Here is a 16,118-nt window from a genome sequence, read left to right on the forward strand (position 1 = left end):
ATAACGTTTAATTAGAATCGTGGTCTTAGTAAATCGTTTATTGTCAAGTGATTGTCATGATTATACAAATTATGTGTAGGATTATACGTATAAATTGTCTTATTTGTATTCAGGAACTCGTTCTAAATTAGTGTACGCGTATAAATTAGTAGACGCAGGACTTTTGATTTCGGGTAATGGACTTTGAGCAGGATTTATACTCTTTAAAGACAATCCTACTTTCTGATGCATTCGCATCGTTCTTGGTCTATTCAATGTTCTCATTACGCCCTTAGATTCTGTGAACGAGTACATCTCTTCGCGTGAAATGTGCATCTGGCTGATAGATGTAGTCTGCAAAAGGTATTACAACATTAAAAAGTTAGATGATAGACTTGACTGTGTAGAAATACGAATGTACAATATATAATAAGGCACTTGTTATAATATTTACTGAGTAAAACAAATCTCAACCTAGTTTCTATTTCGTTAATTCTGACAACTTACCATATCCATGAAAGTATTCTTGCTCTCTATACTAAAATCCTCATGATTCCCGAAGAAGTATATCTTCCTATTAGGACACTGCTTGGGCTGTCTAACTTTGTCTATAGTCAGACTAGCCACACTCAAAGGCAGCGTATCTGGTCGTTCAGGTTCAAAGACAATGTCGTATCCCTCTTGTCCCATCACTCCTCTTTCATATCCTGCCCTTGACACTTTGACCTCTACTTCACAATACCCCATACTAGAATCCTCCATGGTAACGAACCGATCCTGTCCATTCTCCAGTTCAAAGCCAACGTTAAGCTGACCAACGATCACTCTTATCATATCCAGGCTCCATCTAGAAATATTTCTCGGCACCACTAAATTCTCTATCCCCTTTGAATTGAATCTAATCTCGAATGGTTCCTCGTTGATAAATCTATCGGTGACTGGAACGAAATTTTTCGAATTCGAGCATCTATCGTCGTTTGGATCGGGTCTGATGATCTTTCCATTCGTAAAACGGCAACTTAGGGTGTCACTGCCTTTCGGACGGCACTTCAGTTCTGACGCGATCATGGAGCAGAAATTGTCCTTCTCGTGGACGATATTGGCCAAAGACATGTTCACCAGCACGTCGTAAATGCATTCTGGACCGTATCGTTGCCAATCGCTGTTCCCGTAAGCGTTGTCGTAGACGGCCACGTGTGCCGCTGCAATGACAAGGAGCCTGTTAAACTAGTTAAAATAGATCACACGTCCCAGCAGACAGGATGCATTTTACTCTATCTGTCTGTACCACGCCGCGGTCATTATATCGTACAGGTATTAATCGATGCTCGCCGGGAACACCCCGGATACAGTCGCGATTATTAATCGCTATGCCAATCATACCTATATATAGTTATCCTATCACGCTGTAGTTTACTCGGAATTCGGCGATACTGATTCCGATTACCAAGAAATTTTATTGCAGTGGAGTTCGTCAAATATTTGTATAATTTAATTACCTGTGTTTTTGCTATTAGCTACGTTAACTATGTTATTGATTAAATATACTACGTACCATGTTATCAAGCAATTTGCATAAAAGAAAGTACAAGAGAGTTTAATTTCGATGAGAAGATTAAAAAGATTTTCATCTAAATCGCTTTATTTGTCTATTTAGACGTATCTCCTCTATTTAGTAATTTCTTTAGAAACCCTTTGTTCTTGCCATCATGTAAAATCGATAACAAGAAGCTTTTAAAAAAAAGACATTTAATATAACGATAAAATTGAAAATTCCTAGAAAACTTATCTTTAATGTATAAAATATATAATATATTTATTTATTGTACTATATATAAATATACAAAACCTTAAATTCTTGGCAATTTTTTTTTAATTTAATCTAATTTAATTTAATTAAGAGAAATTAAATTCGTGGGATTTATGTGGTATTGTGCAAAGGGCAGAAAAATGACACGAGATTCATTCCGGTAACAGGAAGATATTACGCGTAATATTAATTTAGGTTCAGAATAAGAAGGAGGGATAAGTTTGCAGCCCCGGGCTCTGTGCTTTAAGAGCACCTCGATTTCAATATTAAATTTTTAAGCTAAATTTTGTAAAAGTTACAAATTATATAATCAATTCGAATCTTACAGATATTTTTCCAAATGTATATGTATACAGTTTACAGGCTGTTTTTAACAGCATCAATTGTCAACTGTGAAGCTGAAACATACGTACAAGTCAACCATGAAAACCACTAATTTTGACGATATTTATCAGAAATTTGCCGAAGCAAACGCAAGATGCCTGTGTTTCGTATAATTTTATTAAAGAATTATCTTGACAGCCTTTTTAATATGCTGTTGTTGCTATTAAATTATTGTAAGTAACTTGTGATCTTTTCAGGGTAGCCTCTAGCCTCCTCCCGAAACCATAATCCGATCCTGGCAATGCTTGAACGAGAAAATTTTACAGATACACGATAACATTGCTAGAACACGGACAGATTTCGTATTTAAATAAAATAAAGGAATCTATTAATAACGGTGAATTTGTAGTAATTGTTAATTTTTTTCAAAATTACAGTTTTGTAGTCGGTGCGGAATCAAATACAAAATTATCACTGACATAATGAACAAGTCACTTGTTATTCTTTTCTAATATATAGCAAATTTTCCACCATCACGATAACTCCCGTAGTTTTTATTTCCTTACAAATAATCATAGAACAAACAGGTTGGTAGAAATTTGATTATTATAAAAAACGTGTTATTGGGTAACAGTGGGTTAGTAGCATAAAGGATAGTATCGAGCCTGCATTTTATAGATTTTGTAGATTTCGCTGAAACAATGTGCAAGTGCAGGGTATTACGCATTGTTTCGTATATTAAATATTGTCGGTGGACCGCCCGGTCCATTGATTTGATACCGGACGTACCGCGGTCTTTGACAATTTATTCTGATGTCAATAGAGGTCTTACTAGAATGGGATTGAGCCATTTTATAGAGAAAATATCGAGGAATATACGATAGTAATTTTCTCGGATTTTTAAGAACGCGACCTTCAGGTGGAATTTGCAAAACAGAAATTTGTTTACATCTTTCGATATCGCAAAAATCATTCTTCAACACGATTAAAATTTCTTGTATTATCAATACGGCAGATAGTTTCCGACATAAAAATTCAAACGTACAACCTATTTTCATGAAAATGAGGAAAAATCGCAAAATTGAAACGGTTACCTTCATATTGTCTTCGCTTTCAAAAGATCATGTTTATCTCGCTTCTCACGTCGCTGTATTCTATTTGTGAAAGATATACTCGAGATAAACAGGTCTAAAGTACCCAGGGCTTCGTTTAAGTACGTCTCCGAGGTTATTTTTCCGCTATTTTTCCGTGCACGATATTGTCTACCTTGTTTATAAAATTTATTCCTTGCTTCTGTTGCATTTCCCTCAGATAGTTTAGGGGCAAAACATTGTCTCAGTATTCGCTAACATCATCTAAGGGAAATCCGTACAAAATCGTGCACTTAACTTTGCGATTTTGTAATTAATAAAGTAAATTGTGTAAACCAAGCTGTATTTAGTAGATACTTTCGTAATGGAGAAGAGGACGAAAGAAATAAAATTTAAAAATTCTTAAAATAAAGACAAAACGAAAATATTATCTTTATATTATTGCCTTTAATCACTTTCGATAGCGTTATCGTTGTTTATTTAAATTAAGTTCTGCTGTTTGCCGGCCGATACAGTCTTCGTAAGTCCATCTATTACACTGTGTACGTATACTTTCCCAACTATTCTGCAAGCGGCCCGCGCCATATTCTTCCCGACAATATACGTGGATTTGCTATTTGATTTGACTTTTTTTTATGATTTAACTAAAAGTGTTGAACTTTAACACATATAATTCTAGAATCAATAGACTGTGACACCGATTTTCTATTCACCGATTACTATCAGATAGCTTTAAGTAAAAAAAGTTTTAAGAGAAGTAGCATCCCAAACCAAAGTTCAGCTTCGAATTGTTCTAAATTTTCATCACTATGCTATAATATACATATGCCATATAATATACAAATTAATGATGTGTAATTAACTTATGAACGCCATATATAACTATACGATACGTAATATTAAAAATTATAAGTAATAATAGGTGTAATATATAGACTACATAGAACTTTTAGATTTTAAAAATATATAAAATCAAACAAAATTTAAGAATACGAGGCATGTTTCACCATGCACATTCGGTAAGACTAATGCCACGGCACAGAAATATGCTATGAGAAAATCAATATCTAGCGTTTGTAACAACGAATACTAACAACAAGTAAAATTTTCGCGGTGAAACTCAACCCTCTTCTTTTAAATTCCTCTTCAAGTAGAATCAGCTTTATGTATGTATCATGCAGCTACACGCGTCCAAACCGATAGAAGTATCATTTATTGCTTAAATCGGAACAGAGTTAAAAGCTGCAAGAGGCTGCATTTGAAATTTGTATATTCCTCTTAGCAGCGATTTAAACTTTCATACGAAACAGATCCGATACTTATTGTTATTAATCATCTTTTGAAAAACCTTATCAAACTTTTAATTGATATAAATTTTGCATTATTTGTACCTTGAACAAATACTTAGGATACAATTAGCATACTAATATACATAAGATAGTAATTCAAATCTGTATTTTAATATTCTAGAACAAGCACATGCAACAATTAGCTTCATTTGAAATTTTTGGATCTTGTTTTCAGAACTTTACCCAAGATCATAGAATTATCTGAAATGAATGGTATATCGGATTTTGGAGCTTTGAAGACTTGTCACATTATGGTATAACTATAGTATAAAAAATGATTTTTGACCATTCTCTCGCGGTTTCTAGCCCATTGCACTATAAGTAAGTTATTAAAATGAAGCGAGAGTGAATCACAAAATATGATTAGCTTAAATTATTTCGTCGTTAGCGATATATAATATGGTTTGGAAAGAGATTTAAGATGATTATAGTACATTTTTATCATCTCTTCTTTTCTGCCAGAGTTTTCAAGGTCGCGCTTCATTCACTTCAGTTTTTAGATAAACCAATAATTTTTTTAAATCGATCGTTTAATTTATATTAAGACGAATCTAGTAAGTATCATAAGAAATATATTTTTACTATCAGAATCGAAGAAATGTTAGAAAAATAACAGTCCACATTTGCTAAACAGTAATTTATTTGCCGTTTACGCAGGTGTATTACAGTTGACAGGCACTTTTTTAATACTTCTGCGATTCAGATGGAAAAAAAAAGATATTTGTTATATTTGTCGCATTCTTCTCGATATCTGCTAAAAGATAGGTGTAAAAAAACAGGCTTATCTACAAAAACCTAAATGTGACCTTAGAAACAAAAAAGCTTTGAATCATGTTATTTCAGCCAAAAAAATGTTCGATCGACCCACTGACTATAGATTGATCTAAGCTAATCACGTGTCGTGGTTCGCACTGTATAGGACGAAATAGGTATTTCCCCGAAATCGTTGGGAAATTATTTGTATAATCTTTTCGTACTTTTAATGAATTTTGGTAGAGTGCAGAAATCTGGCGGAAGGAACGAAATCAATATTATTCATTGAAAAATATCGATGTGTTTCATTCCGATGTTCGAATATCTTCCCCGCCTTTACATATGTATTGTATGTACGTATATGGTATCGACGGGCGTATCTTCCCACGCGCGTGCTTCCAAATCACCCTTCAACGTTTACTTTTAAACCCGTCGGTGATTGAAACCGCTGATGCTTTAGCGGAAAGTATATCCAATCGATTGAATCCTGTGAGCGAGTTAATTGGATGTGTAGGCAAATAAATTCGTGAAACAGAGGGAAGGGTTAAACAAAGAATGACGAGTTCACGATATTCGTGTATCGTAAAACGAGGGGGAATTTCGAGAAATCTGGGTGATTCACATTCGCACTTTTCGTTTTTCATAATACAAATACGATGTCAGCACTGTAAATTTTCCGACTTTTGAAAGTTAAAATTAGCACAATTTTTTTTAACACAAATATTTATATTACGGTCACCTATGATCCAATAATGCCAGAAGAGTTAAATTTCGTTGTTTTCGACTTTTAAGGATTAAAATATAAAAAAACACCCTTTTAAGTAACCAAATTAAAATTTATTTGAAACCAAAAATATCCTGATTTTCGGATAGTTTGGTGGGATGTAGCAAAGGGAAGAGAGAGAAAAAATTCTGTTGAGAAAATGATGTAATATAGAGTGACGTATGAGCGAAGAGTTTTCATTCATCGAATTATCGGTGAAAAAACGGATCCACGTACGTACGTACCCAGAAAAAATGGTAGAATTATTATCAGCATGTCGAACGGCTTCTACTGAGACGACTGATGCGACCGTGTTCTATCTGTCTCCTCTTTATACGACAGATAACTTGATTCATTGCTGTCTCCTTGAAAACAATTTCATTAACAACCGCTTCCGTGCGGATTGTGGTTCCTGCAGACATCTTCCGTACCGTCTCACACGCCTGATATCATTTCCCATAGTTCCCAGATCATTCCAGTCTAGACACGCCTTTAAAGATTTTAATGGGCTCCTTAATCGTCGTTCTGGGAAACGTTTAAGCCGAATGGAAACAAGGCAACCAGACGAAGGACGCCCTTTTCCATTTCATTTCGTCTTACGTTCATACGCAGTAGATTTGATCAATCATTAGGATTTTTGGAAAGTGATCGATCTGACTGTGATTATATCAGTAATTAGATCCGTTAAATCCGGAAGATTTTTTTGTAATCTTTCGTCAAAAAATGTCATTCTCTGATCATACTTCGAAGTCATTCTTCATTTCGATCGAAGCTACATCGAGATAATTGGAAGATAGGTGCCGATCTTCCTGTCGAAAACTTTGATTTTATTAGCCTTAAGTATAGAAATTTGAGTAAAATTGTTACTCAACCTGAACATTATCTAACTTCAAATTAGGTCATTTGAAAATTGCTGTGCGCGCGCTAAAGACAATTTGTCGCGCGATAGTTTTGTCGCTTACGAAAAGGACATTCGTTTATATGGAAGTGTGCGCATCGTACGATGCGTCTGCAGAACGACTTTTTCTGTTATTAAAAGACGAAATTGAACTTTTGATTGATGCGAGTCACAGCGACAAAACTGTCGCTAGTGCGCGTATAGCCTTAAAGTCTTTTGTGCGATAATTTGTGTGGCAATCGAGAGTATTATAATTCTTCTTAGGTTCATCGAATCGGACAATTCCCAATTTTAAACTGGTAAGTTGGTATAGACCGTTTTTTCGGAACTAGAACAACTATTCTTCATCGCGTCACACTGCACAAATTATTTTATTCGAATGTATTTTTCCATTGGGACCATCTTATTGTCATATCGGACCCTGTCATTAGGCCAAAATTGAATTGACCCATTGTCATTCAGCGGACGCGCATTTTTAAGCGCCGGTTTGTTTCTCTTCGTTGAATATAGCCTTGAATAATCCCTTCGTTCATTAGACTTTGGTAAAGTCTCAATGTTCAACAGTTACTAGTTCAGTCTTATACTAAACGCTAACATCTTCATCAAATACAAAATTCTTGTCCTAAATCCTTCGCACAATTTTAAGAAATAATCGACTCGGACGATCGACGTACATTTATCTAATTTCACGTGGAAATCATCAATTAAATATGGCATCAATTTTTATTTCTCGCTATAACATTTAAATACCATTTAACAAATATTTAACAAAATAGTTTTATTAAATAATTAACACATCTCGGATTTCTCTAAGCTACTTTCAGCGGTGTCAAGGGGTGGATTTCCCTGACACGTGAAACTATATTATATTTTTTCTAGGATATGTGAAGTTACCTATCCGCTGCTTAAGTGTTTGAAAAATAAAACATGACGGGGCTGCAGTCGATGCGTGTGCAGACAGCGACAACATCATTATTTCATGACCGCTGGCTAGTGAAATGGCGTCTACGTTTTCAGTACGGGTAATACATCCATCCATAGTTACAAGGACTTTTTTATCTTTAAATAGTTTCGGGAATCTTATAAAATGCCTTACCCCTTCTACAAATAATTTGCTTATAATACAGCCAGACTCTGAGCGGAAACTAATTTTTTCTGTTTCTTCGATTCTACTTCGTCCTTGTTGGGATTGCTAGATATCATTAGTAGAAGTAGAAACAGGTATTCGCGATTTTTTTTTTAACTGGAATATTACGAAGATTGATTTTTACTTTTTTTACGCTTATAATGTTGAGCATTGAGTTTGTGACGTTTTCTGCACAAAAGTCTCTGTAGGATTCGATGTATTGTGGCATATATGCCATGTGTTATATGTGTCAGCTGTCTGGGCAACGCTTACCGTACAATGTATCTGATCTTCTGTCGCATTTACATTGCTTACAATACAAACGTATTACTAATGCAAATAAATTCGCTGTCGTTAAACACATCTCTATCTAATGGTCAAATTCCATTTTGCAGATTCGCTGATAGTATTTCTAACTGATGCAGCTTTGGCATATGCTGCTCCAAGTATAGTTTGCTACATTTCGAAGATCTTAGCAACACTGTTCACGCAGTGATAAAATTAAAAACACTGTATGAAGGTGCAAAAATATATGAGATATCCAAAATATATTAATACTCGTTATGATATTAAATAGATCTCTGTCCAAGTTTCGTTTTTTAAATTGTATTTACAAAAATAGGAATTTGTAAATTTTCGCGTTCTACTTGTTGCTAATGAAACGTAGATGTACGGTAAAATATAGTTCTTACTACCTTCCAACAAATCGAATCACTTAAAGCAGTCTGCAATTAAAGCAGGACGCGCTTTTACTCTTTGCATTTTCAGTTTCTTCTCGCGTTAATTTATGTAATTACTTAAAGGAGAAATGCTCGAGCAATTTCTATTTAAGTGAATATTCAATTTCCTTTAAATTGACAGTGTTAGCCTAAACGAAGTGTTATTATAAATGAAGATAACAGTGTTATGCTACGTGAAAATAACAGTGTAATTTTTTACAGTTCTTAGGAAAAAATGTAAAAATCCACATCTGCTCTCCTGTTACAAATTGTTCAAGCAACATTTAAGTGGATATGGATGAATTAATATACGTTATGTTATTATACGCAGTACAGTATTATTATGTACATTAATCTTACAATATTTATCAGCTTAAAAAAAGTATTCATATGTTTTATTAGAAAAATTTATTAACGAAATTCTTTTAAAAAAATGTATAATATTATAAAGCAACATAAATGACTTGAGATTTATGTATGTAAACGAAAGATTACTTTATTATTTACAGAGTCACATGACAATACAATTACACACTATTTACAACAATAGTGATAGATGAATTTTATCGTCATCAGACTACATCAATGAGAATGATCAGATATCGACGCAAATCTTATACTTCCAATGATAAGTCATCTTCCATCGAACTTTCCATCAACCATCTTCCGATAAACATACTAGCTGGTTCAGGATCCTTTACTTCAGGTGGTTCATCTAGTGCGGGTAGGATTGACTCTAATCTCACACTTATGTTTTCGTATAAGGTCGTTACCATTCCTTCAGACACCTTGCTGGTTGTTATCACGTTCGTCGTACCAGATATGAACTCGGTGGATGTGATTACTATGTGACTTTCTGACGAACTCTGCAAACGAAAAATAGTTTTAAAAGACGTATTTCCATTAGTCATTGGAAGATTTTAAAAAACTTCTATCAGAATTTCTAAATACCAAATCTGAGTCACTCAGAAACCGATCATTTAAATACCAATTAGCAATTTTTCTAGAAATTATTCTCATCTTTAGGGTAATTAGTATTCGATAAAATTGCAGGTTAAATCATTATTTAATTCTCCAAAAACCATTCTAATTGTTCCTAATTAACCTCGATGAAATTAAACAATTCGATTCCCCCCAAAAAATCTCCAATCCAAATCAATATTCAATCAAATACTTCCAAATACTCACAACAGTAGACACCACGTCGCTGACTTGTCTGATGCTCTCGGCGCTGCCGAAGAAATACGGCACCTTGTGCGTGCACATATGTAGATTTCTAATCTTCTTAATCTGCACCAACTGTCCATCCTTCAATCCGAATATTGTCTCCAAAACGTAGCCACGGTTCACGTGTAAAGCATGACCAACCACATTCCGTTCCACCCAGAACATCGTTACGCACTCTCCTTGTGTGAAGTTCTCCATCAGTTCGACCGTTTGATCGTACTCTCCCAATACACCGATGTTTAACTGCCCCACGATCACCCTAATCATATCCAGCTCTCTTGGCTGTATATTTTCATTCACTACGAGACTATCCAGTCCTTGCTCGGTGAATCTAATCTCAAACTGATCCTGGTTGATCTCGTACGCTTCTTGTCGCGACACCTGGCTGACCGGGACCGCTGGTGCTCCTGGATCAAGGCTTTCAGTCGCGTAACTGTCCGCTTTCGAGTCCCGAAAACGACAACTGAGAATACGGAATCCTTTTGGTTGACATACCAGCTTCGAGGCGACGTTCAGCCGAATACTCATGTAGCTACCTTCCTCGGGAATCGCGGTTGAATTTACTTGAACGTGGAAAGTGTACTCTGGCCCGTACTTCCATGGAGTATCAATGGCGACACGTGCGGCTGGAAAACGTGTCAGCGTGATCAGAGTTGCGTCTAGATGACCAGCTTCTAAATGTGTCGAGTCTCATGACAGGTTTGTGTCATACAGAGAGGCTACACATTGATCTGTTTCATTGAAACTTATTCTTTGGTTTTTGCAGAATTAAATATTCATTTAATACCTGGTAATTCTAGTATAGTTTAAGTAAATATTCATAAATATTCATGTAGCAGGTTATTCCAGCACGTAGAAAGAAACTTTTAAGAGTTTATGAGAGTTAGTATCGCGCGCTATTTATACAGTGGCAGTTGAATAAGTTATATATTAAGTCGGAGTGGATTTTACATGCATTCATGTAAAAATTAATATTCGTATTTGATTGCTCTGGTATATCTCTTAAAATTATAGTTCGTTGGAATACATATATACATATTTTCCAAATTACCGTAAAAATAAAAATATCTCAAAAATATCTCATAGGCTCCATCTCACCAGTTACAGACGTACAGCACGATTTTGCATGCTGGTACGAAAATTAAAGAGGTTTTAAGACACGGAAATGATTAAATTTAGTTTCTGCGTGGCACATTTCTGGGATGATCCGGCGTGAACACGATATGTCGCGGATTTCTATCTCGCGCGATCTACCCACGAGCACACGTGAACGTGAATTGAATGATTGGACCGGCTTGAATAGAACCGATTAGAGACGGTCCCGTGTTATCTTTCGCATCACGCAGCTGTACTTCATGCTCGCCGCTCTTTATACTTTTGATTTTCTGCCCGAGCCAAGTAATAGAGCCGACACTACTTGCCGATCGATCACGATTAAACGAAATTATAATAGATAGACGGAGAGATAATAATTGTTTCCTTTTTAACGAAGATTTGATTAAGAAACATAGATGCGTGAATGAAGAAAGATACACGAGGATGATCGATCGAAGATGATAAGAAGATACACGTGTACGAGCGCCATCGTTGTCTGTGGCATGGCTTACCTAAGAAAAATGGCACCACGTTCAGCACTACGTTCATGGTGATACCGTGCAACGTTCAACTACTTTAGTGGAGTAAAGCGATGTTGGGGCCGCTCTTATACCGTGGCTAAACTGCACTACTGACCTCTTCTTACGATTAGCAAGCTCCAATTTACCGAAGCCGGCTCTCTCTTTCCAGTTGGAAAATAAAGCGTGTAGAGGTATATGTGCACAGCCGGCGATAGAGTTTAGAGAATTGATACAGTAGTTCCAATCGGGGCCATGAAGGGACCCTCCCGCAACCTGTTAACACGCCATTTCGAAACTAGCCGAGCAATTACTTGACATGTCAACGACCGTCTACGTTCCCGTCGTTCTCGAATCGATCACTCATACACTAATTTTCTTCGATGTTTTTCTATCTCTGATACCGATGTTCCGTGTTTCTCGATTTCTGACAGAGCTGTTCCATGCTTTCGCATTTTTAACAGCGTCCCAAAATGCCCTTACGCTTCTACTAGCGTTCTAGGATGCTTTTGAATATCATTTAAAAAGGCAGGTTAAAGTATTTCTTACAACTATCTGTTCGAAGAAATCAAGTAGCGAAGAAACGCTTCAATCTTTTATGACAAGCCAACAACTGAAAAAAACTGTAAAATTCATGTTGATCGATATGAAATTTGTTATCTTGTTAGCTTGAAACCTAACACTAACCTGGGAATCATTGAAACGTACGATTTTTATTTCCTTTTCCGTTCTGAGCCACATCGGTCAAAAGTGATGATACTACAGACACTGAGTTCTTGTTTTTCTAAAAACAAGAATTTTCATTGTTTAAATGGGATCTATTAGCTTATGTAAGTAAGCCATTTGTTTGTCAAAAATTCAACATTAATCGTGTATTTACGCAACGAAATTAGAAAATTAATAAGAAGTGGAGTTTATCAGTTTGACGTCCGAGAGGTTCATATGTAGAATTTTAGAAGATTGGAATTTAAGTGTTTTTATTCAAAATTGTGAACAGATATGAATTATGTAGAACACGTTGAAAGAATGAATGAGTTGGTCAATTATGGGATAAACGTGTACAGGGACAAATATTTAACGAGCGTATTAATTGCGTGTTGAAGTTTGATGATTCTCGGGGTTTGAACAATTTGCCACAGTTCGATGGATTCATATATCGGATGACGATTTGTGTGAGCGTTGGTTTATTCGCTGAAGAAGAAGAAAGAAATAAATAAGTAGCAAAAACAATGAGAAGAATAAATAAATAAGTTTATATGAATGTTAGTTAATAATGAATTATTTTATATTATTATAAATCGAACCTCGTTTATGTTCACGTCCAACTTTTTTACTATTCTAAACTTTCAGAAAACCAAAATAAAACCAGAATACAACGCACAATGTTCGAATGAAATGCTCCAAAGTTACTTCAAAAAAAAAAAAGGAAAGGAAAAGAAAAATTCGCTTTGAAGAAATTTACAATTGATATCTCGCATGGAGTATAAAAATTTCTCCAGAAAAAAATGAATATTCGTTTTGTAAAACTGAACCTCTGTTGTGACATTATATGATACATCATAGGATACATCATATTCTATCTATACAATATGAAATTATCACGTACCAGTTTCTTTTTGGATAGTAGAAGAGCCACGCTATACATGCGTCTAATTTCAAACTTATAAATCGGACGCAGAACGCAATCGTTCAAATACACCTTTTTCGTGATCTCAGAGTCCATCGTCTGATCGGCTAATCAAATAAACTGAAACTCTCCATTGTTCGTTCGATCATCCACGTTCTTCTGTGAAAGCTCGTGACAGACGAAACACTCGCCCATACTCGAATTTTCTAGTTTCTCCACCTTCCGCACTGATCTTATTCTCGCTATCGATCGATGTCTGTTCACATTATAATGATCCATCTTCTCTTCGAATAAGTATCCTTTGATTCCCCCGTCGTAGAACTCCAACTCGAAAGTCTCGTTTCCGAAATCAAATTCTTGATAAGTTGCGTCTTTAAATGGAACGACAGCGCCCACTTTGAATATGTTTGACGAGAATTTGATAATTTTGGCGTCTTCGTAGCAACATCGTAGCCTATCTGGTTCCTTAGATCGGCATTTTAGCATAGTCGACATACTTGACCCCATATATTCCTCTTGGTCCGTGTATGGTGGCGTGAAATTTGAAATGGTGCGAATAGTTGCATCGAAGGTGTATTCTGATCCATTTTACCATAGCCTCCCGTCGCTTGGTACGCGAACACCTGTAAAACAGATATAATAGAAGATAAAAAATTGAACTGTCACGTTAAACGACGAAATACGGAGATTAGCAAATAAAATACAGGAAATGTACGAATACAAAGGAAATATTAGAGTAGGATTAGAGGCGTTAAGTTGCAATTACAAAGATTGGTTAATAATAACAATAGAATTATTTACGAATAAAAATCGAATCATTGGAATTGAAATATAAAGATTGGGATATGAAATGTAGAGGTAAGAGTTATTAGATTAGAATTAAAAGATTAATTATACTTACTTTAATTATGAGAATCGGTTATGAGTAATGGATTTATCTCGAGGAATACAGAATCGAATCGTTAGCATAGGAATATAGAAATTAGAAGACGAGATAAATGATGGAATACAAAGGTTACAGGATACAATACTAGAGTATGTCGGGTCATTGGATTATGAGAATCGATTACAAACGATAAATTGATACATAAATATAAAATCGAATCGTTAGAATTTGAACGTTAAGATCAAAAAATGGAAATACATTTAACGACGGTATACAGGAATCAGAGGATGGGATATCGCGAGCAATGGAACCGAAATTGAAGGTATTAGGTTAAAAATTAGGTCGCACGGTCCTCGAGGGGCGCGGAGAAATTTGACATAATCGACGAATCGAACGGGGAGAGTTTCGGTGTCAACGGTGTTAACGTATCGTTGCAACTGGCCTGACCCGTCCTTCGTGTACCATTGACGATACCAACGATAACCGGTCACGAGTATAATAACAACATGCAATCGAGGGACCTAACTGACCTAGGAGAAGCGGCACTAGAATAAAGTTCATACCGTGTGGTCAGTGTCGTTGTTCGGTTTCAAACGAAGTTCTCCTCCCTTGGTAGGAAGACCAGGCTTTTATATGCTTTGCCACGAGATAGGCGCTGTGCAATTTAATATGCTTCCATAGAGAGAACAACAAATTTGTTCAATTACCATTTTATCAAGTCAAGATCTCTTCAAGTTCTGAAGTGATCGGTGCCTCTCGATTATGTCGTACGTTTGCAAATCAAGACTTGTACTTACAGAATAAACGTGATATAATACATTCATTTTATCAATTTCTTATGTTTCGAGTCGCTTTTAACTCTTTAAAGACTAACGTTACGTTAACGTGATTTTATTTGCAATACAAATATCATTTGTAATATTTTTCAGCAAATTTAGGCTATTAAATTATATCGAAACCGCATTCTGACGATGAGATGGAATGTCACGAATTTACTCGATGACTTTTTATTATTATTTCTTACTTCATCTAGACGCTATAATTTTATGAAACTTGGAGAAAGGCGATAGTGAATTTAGAAATTGATCTTCTATTAAAACGCGATCATACTCTCATCGTATTTTTCTCGTGTGGCTTGAAATATATTTGATCTATCCGCGAATAAAAATATACAAACTTTGTGAAAAGGCCTAACTTCTTGGTTTAAGAATCTGATATACGTAGAATCAGTAGAGAAAGATGTAGTTAAACGTAGTTGGACTGATATTTAGTGAAGCATGTTAATTGTTGGATAAACGTGTACAGGGGCAAACATTTAACGAACGTATTAATTACATGCTTGAAGTTTGATATCTCTCGGGGTTTCACCAGTTTATCACGGTTCGATGGAACTATCGCATGACGGTTTGTATGATTTCACGATACGTGGTAGGAAGGGAGAAATTCACGCGTAGCGTAACGAATTTAACACAAATAAATTTAATATAATAATACATAGTAATTAATCGTTAGATATTGTAATACTCTTGGAATAAAGAAAAGATTGTACAGGAAATGTATATTGTATTAAATGCATTGAACAACTTTGTTATTTGAATTACATATCATTATATCATTTTTTTAAGTAATCAGGAAGGAGAACGTGTAGAAAGGAAAAGTTATAAGGTAGTAAGAAAAATGAGAAAAAAGGTCAGTTGAGAAAAATTGTGGGATACCGTTGGCAAAGACCTTGAAAGTGACATTTATCTTGTAGAACAAAGAGAGTAATTTTGTCATTAACGCGTTGATCAGCAGCAATGATCTCGTTTGCAACACTAAATTAGATGACGTCGACAACTAGCCCGATAATAGACGAAACAATGATGGCTTTTTGTAAATATCAAGAAAACTGGCCCATGCTTAAATGGCTCAATTTTCTAAGCTCGTTTAAGTCATTACAGCATATTTCAAGTT

At 35.4% G+C, this 16,118-nt stretch overlaps 4 protein-coding genes and 1 long non-coding RNA gene across 6 annotated transcripts; 1 reads left to right on the forward strand and 4 right to left on the reverse strand.

Annotated features, from left to right (window-relative positions):
* Positions 1 to 11: 11 nt before the first annotated feature.
* Positions 12 to 6,441, reverse strand: LOC122577698 (vitellogenin-like). The gene is made up of 3 exons (XM_043749179.1): positions 6,315 to 6,441; positions 487 to 1,181; positions 12 to 333 (listed from the first exon to the last, which is right to left on the reverse strand). The coding sequence occupies exons 1-3, from the start codon at positions 6,343 to 6,345 to the stop codon at positions 100 to 102; spliced, it is 960 nt and encodes a 319-aa protein (XP_043605114.1). The 5' UTR covers positions 6,346 to 6,441; the 3' UTR covers positions 12 to 99.
* Positions 6,442 to 7,050: 609 nt separating this feature from the next.
* On the forward strand, positions 7,051 to 9,142 carry LOC122573958. Its single transcript, XR_006318842.1, has 3 exons — positions 7,051 to 7,266; positions 7,847 to 7,989; positions 8,489 to 9,142. It is a non-coding gene; the product is annotated as an uncharacterized LOC122573958 (long non-coding RNA).
* Positions 9,143 to 9,288: 146 nt separating this feature from the next.
* On the reverse strand, positions 9,289 to 11,832 carry LOC122573942. The gene is made up of 3 exons (XM_043740964.1): positions 11,647 to 11,832; positions 10,001 to 10,665; positions 9,289 to 9,678 (listed from the first exon to the last, which is right to left on the reverse strand). The coding sequence occupies exons 1-3, from the start codon at positions 11,681 to 11,683 to the stop codon at positions 9,427 to 9,429; spliced, it is 954 nt and encodes a 317-aa protein (XP_043596899.1). The 5' UTR covers positions 11,684 to 11,832; the 3' UTR covers positions 9,289 to 9,426.
* Positions 11,798 to 13,386, reverse strand: LOC122573946. 2 transcript variants are annotated; one of them, XM_043740978.1, is made up of 3 exons: positions 13,259 to 13,386; positions 12,361 to 12,436; positions 11,798 to 11,928 (listed from the first exon to the last, which is right to left on the reverse strand). In XM_043740978.1, the coding sequence occupies exons 1-3, from the start codon at positions 13,373 to 13,375 to the stop codon at positions 11,798 to 11,800; spliced, it is 324 nt and encodes a 107-aa protein (XP_043596913.1). In that variant the 5' UTR covers positions 13,376 to 13,386. The 2 variants fall into 2 exon arrangements, with proteins under 2 accessions (XP_043596913.1, XP_043596921.1); XM_043740986.1 differs by lacking the exon at positions 11,798 to 11,928 and adding an exon at positions 12,071 to 12,275.
* Positions 13,259 to 14,726, reverse strand: LOC122573922. The gene is made up of 2 exons (XM_043740911.1): positions 14,696 to 14,726; positions 13,259 to 13,857 (listed from the first exon to the last, which is right to left on the reverse strand). The coding sequence occupies exons 1-2, from the start codon at positions 14,724 to 14,726 to the stop codon at positions 13,391 to 13,393; spliced, it is 498 nt and encodes a 165-aa protein (XP_043596846.1). The 3' UTR covers positions 13,259 to 13,390.
* Positions 14,727 to 16,118: the final 1,392 nt, after the last annotated feature.

The sequence above is a fragment of the Bombus pyrosoma genome, linkage group LG2 (genome assembly GCF_014825855.1).
Source record: "Bombus pyrosoma isolate SC7728 linkage group LG2, ASM1482585v1, whole genome shotgun sequence".
NCBI lineage: Eukaryota > Metazoa > Arthropoda > Insecta > Hymenoptera > Apidae > Bombus > Bombus pyrosoma.

What these genes read in the sequence shown, in the direction of transcription:
- LOC122577698 (XM_043749179.1), bottom strand. Translation starts at nt 6,345, where the DNA reads ATGCTGATAATAATTCTACCATTTTTTCTGG. An exon ending in AATTCTACCATTTTTTCTGG is followed by an intron (nt 1,182 to 6,314) that starts GTACGTACGTAC and finishes TTGTCATTGCAG; the next exon opens with CGGCACACGTGGCCGTCTAC. An exon ending in AGAATACTTTCATGGATATG is followed by an intron (nt 334 to 486) that starts GTAAGTTGTCAG and finishes TACCTTTTGCAG; the next exon opens with ACTACATCTATCAGCCAGAT.
- LOC122573942 (XM_043740964.1), bottom strand. Translation starts at nt 11,683, where the DNA reads ATGAACGTAGTGCTGAACGTGGTGCCATTTTTCTTAG. An exon ending in CGTGGTGCCATTTTTCTTAG is followed by an intron (nt 10,666 to 11,646) that starts GTAAGCCATGCC and finishes CACGTTTTCCAG; the next exon opens with CCGCACGTGTCGCCATTGAT. An exon ending in GCGACGTGGTGTCTACTGTT is followed by an intron (nt 9,679 to 10,000) that starts GTGAGTATTTGG and finishes TTTCGTTTGCAG; the next exon opens with AGTTCGTCAGAAAGTCACAT.
- LOC122573946 (XM_043740978.1), bottom strand. Translation starts at nt 13,375, where the DNA reads ATGGACTCTGAGATCACGAAAAAGGTGTATTTGAACGATTGCGTTCTG. An exon ending in TACTATCCAAAAAGAAACTG is followed by an intron (nt 12,437 to 13,258) that starts GTACGTGATAAT and finishes TCTTGTTTTTAG; the next exon opens with AAAAACAAGAACTCAGTGTC. An exon ending in CGGAAAAGGAAATAAAAATC is followed by an intron (nt 11,929 to 12,360) that starts GTACGTTTCAAT and finishes GCGTGTTAACAG; the next exon opens with GTTGCGGGAGGGTCCCTTCA.
- LOC122573922 (XM_043740911.1), bottom strand. Translation starts at nt 14,726, where the DNA reads ATGAACTTTATTCTAGTGCCGCTTCTCCTAG. An exon ending in TCTAGTGCCGCTTCTCCTAG is followed by an intron (nt 13,858 to 14,695) that starts GTCAGTTAGGTC and finishes AAAATGGATCAG; the next exon opens with AATACACCTTCGATGCAACT.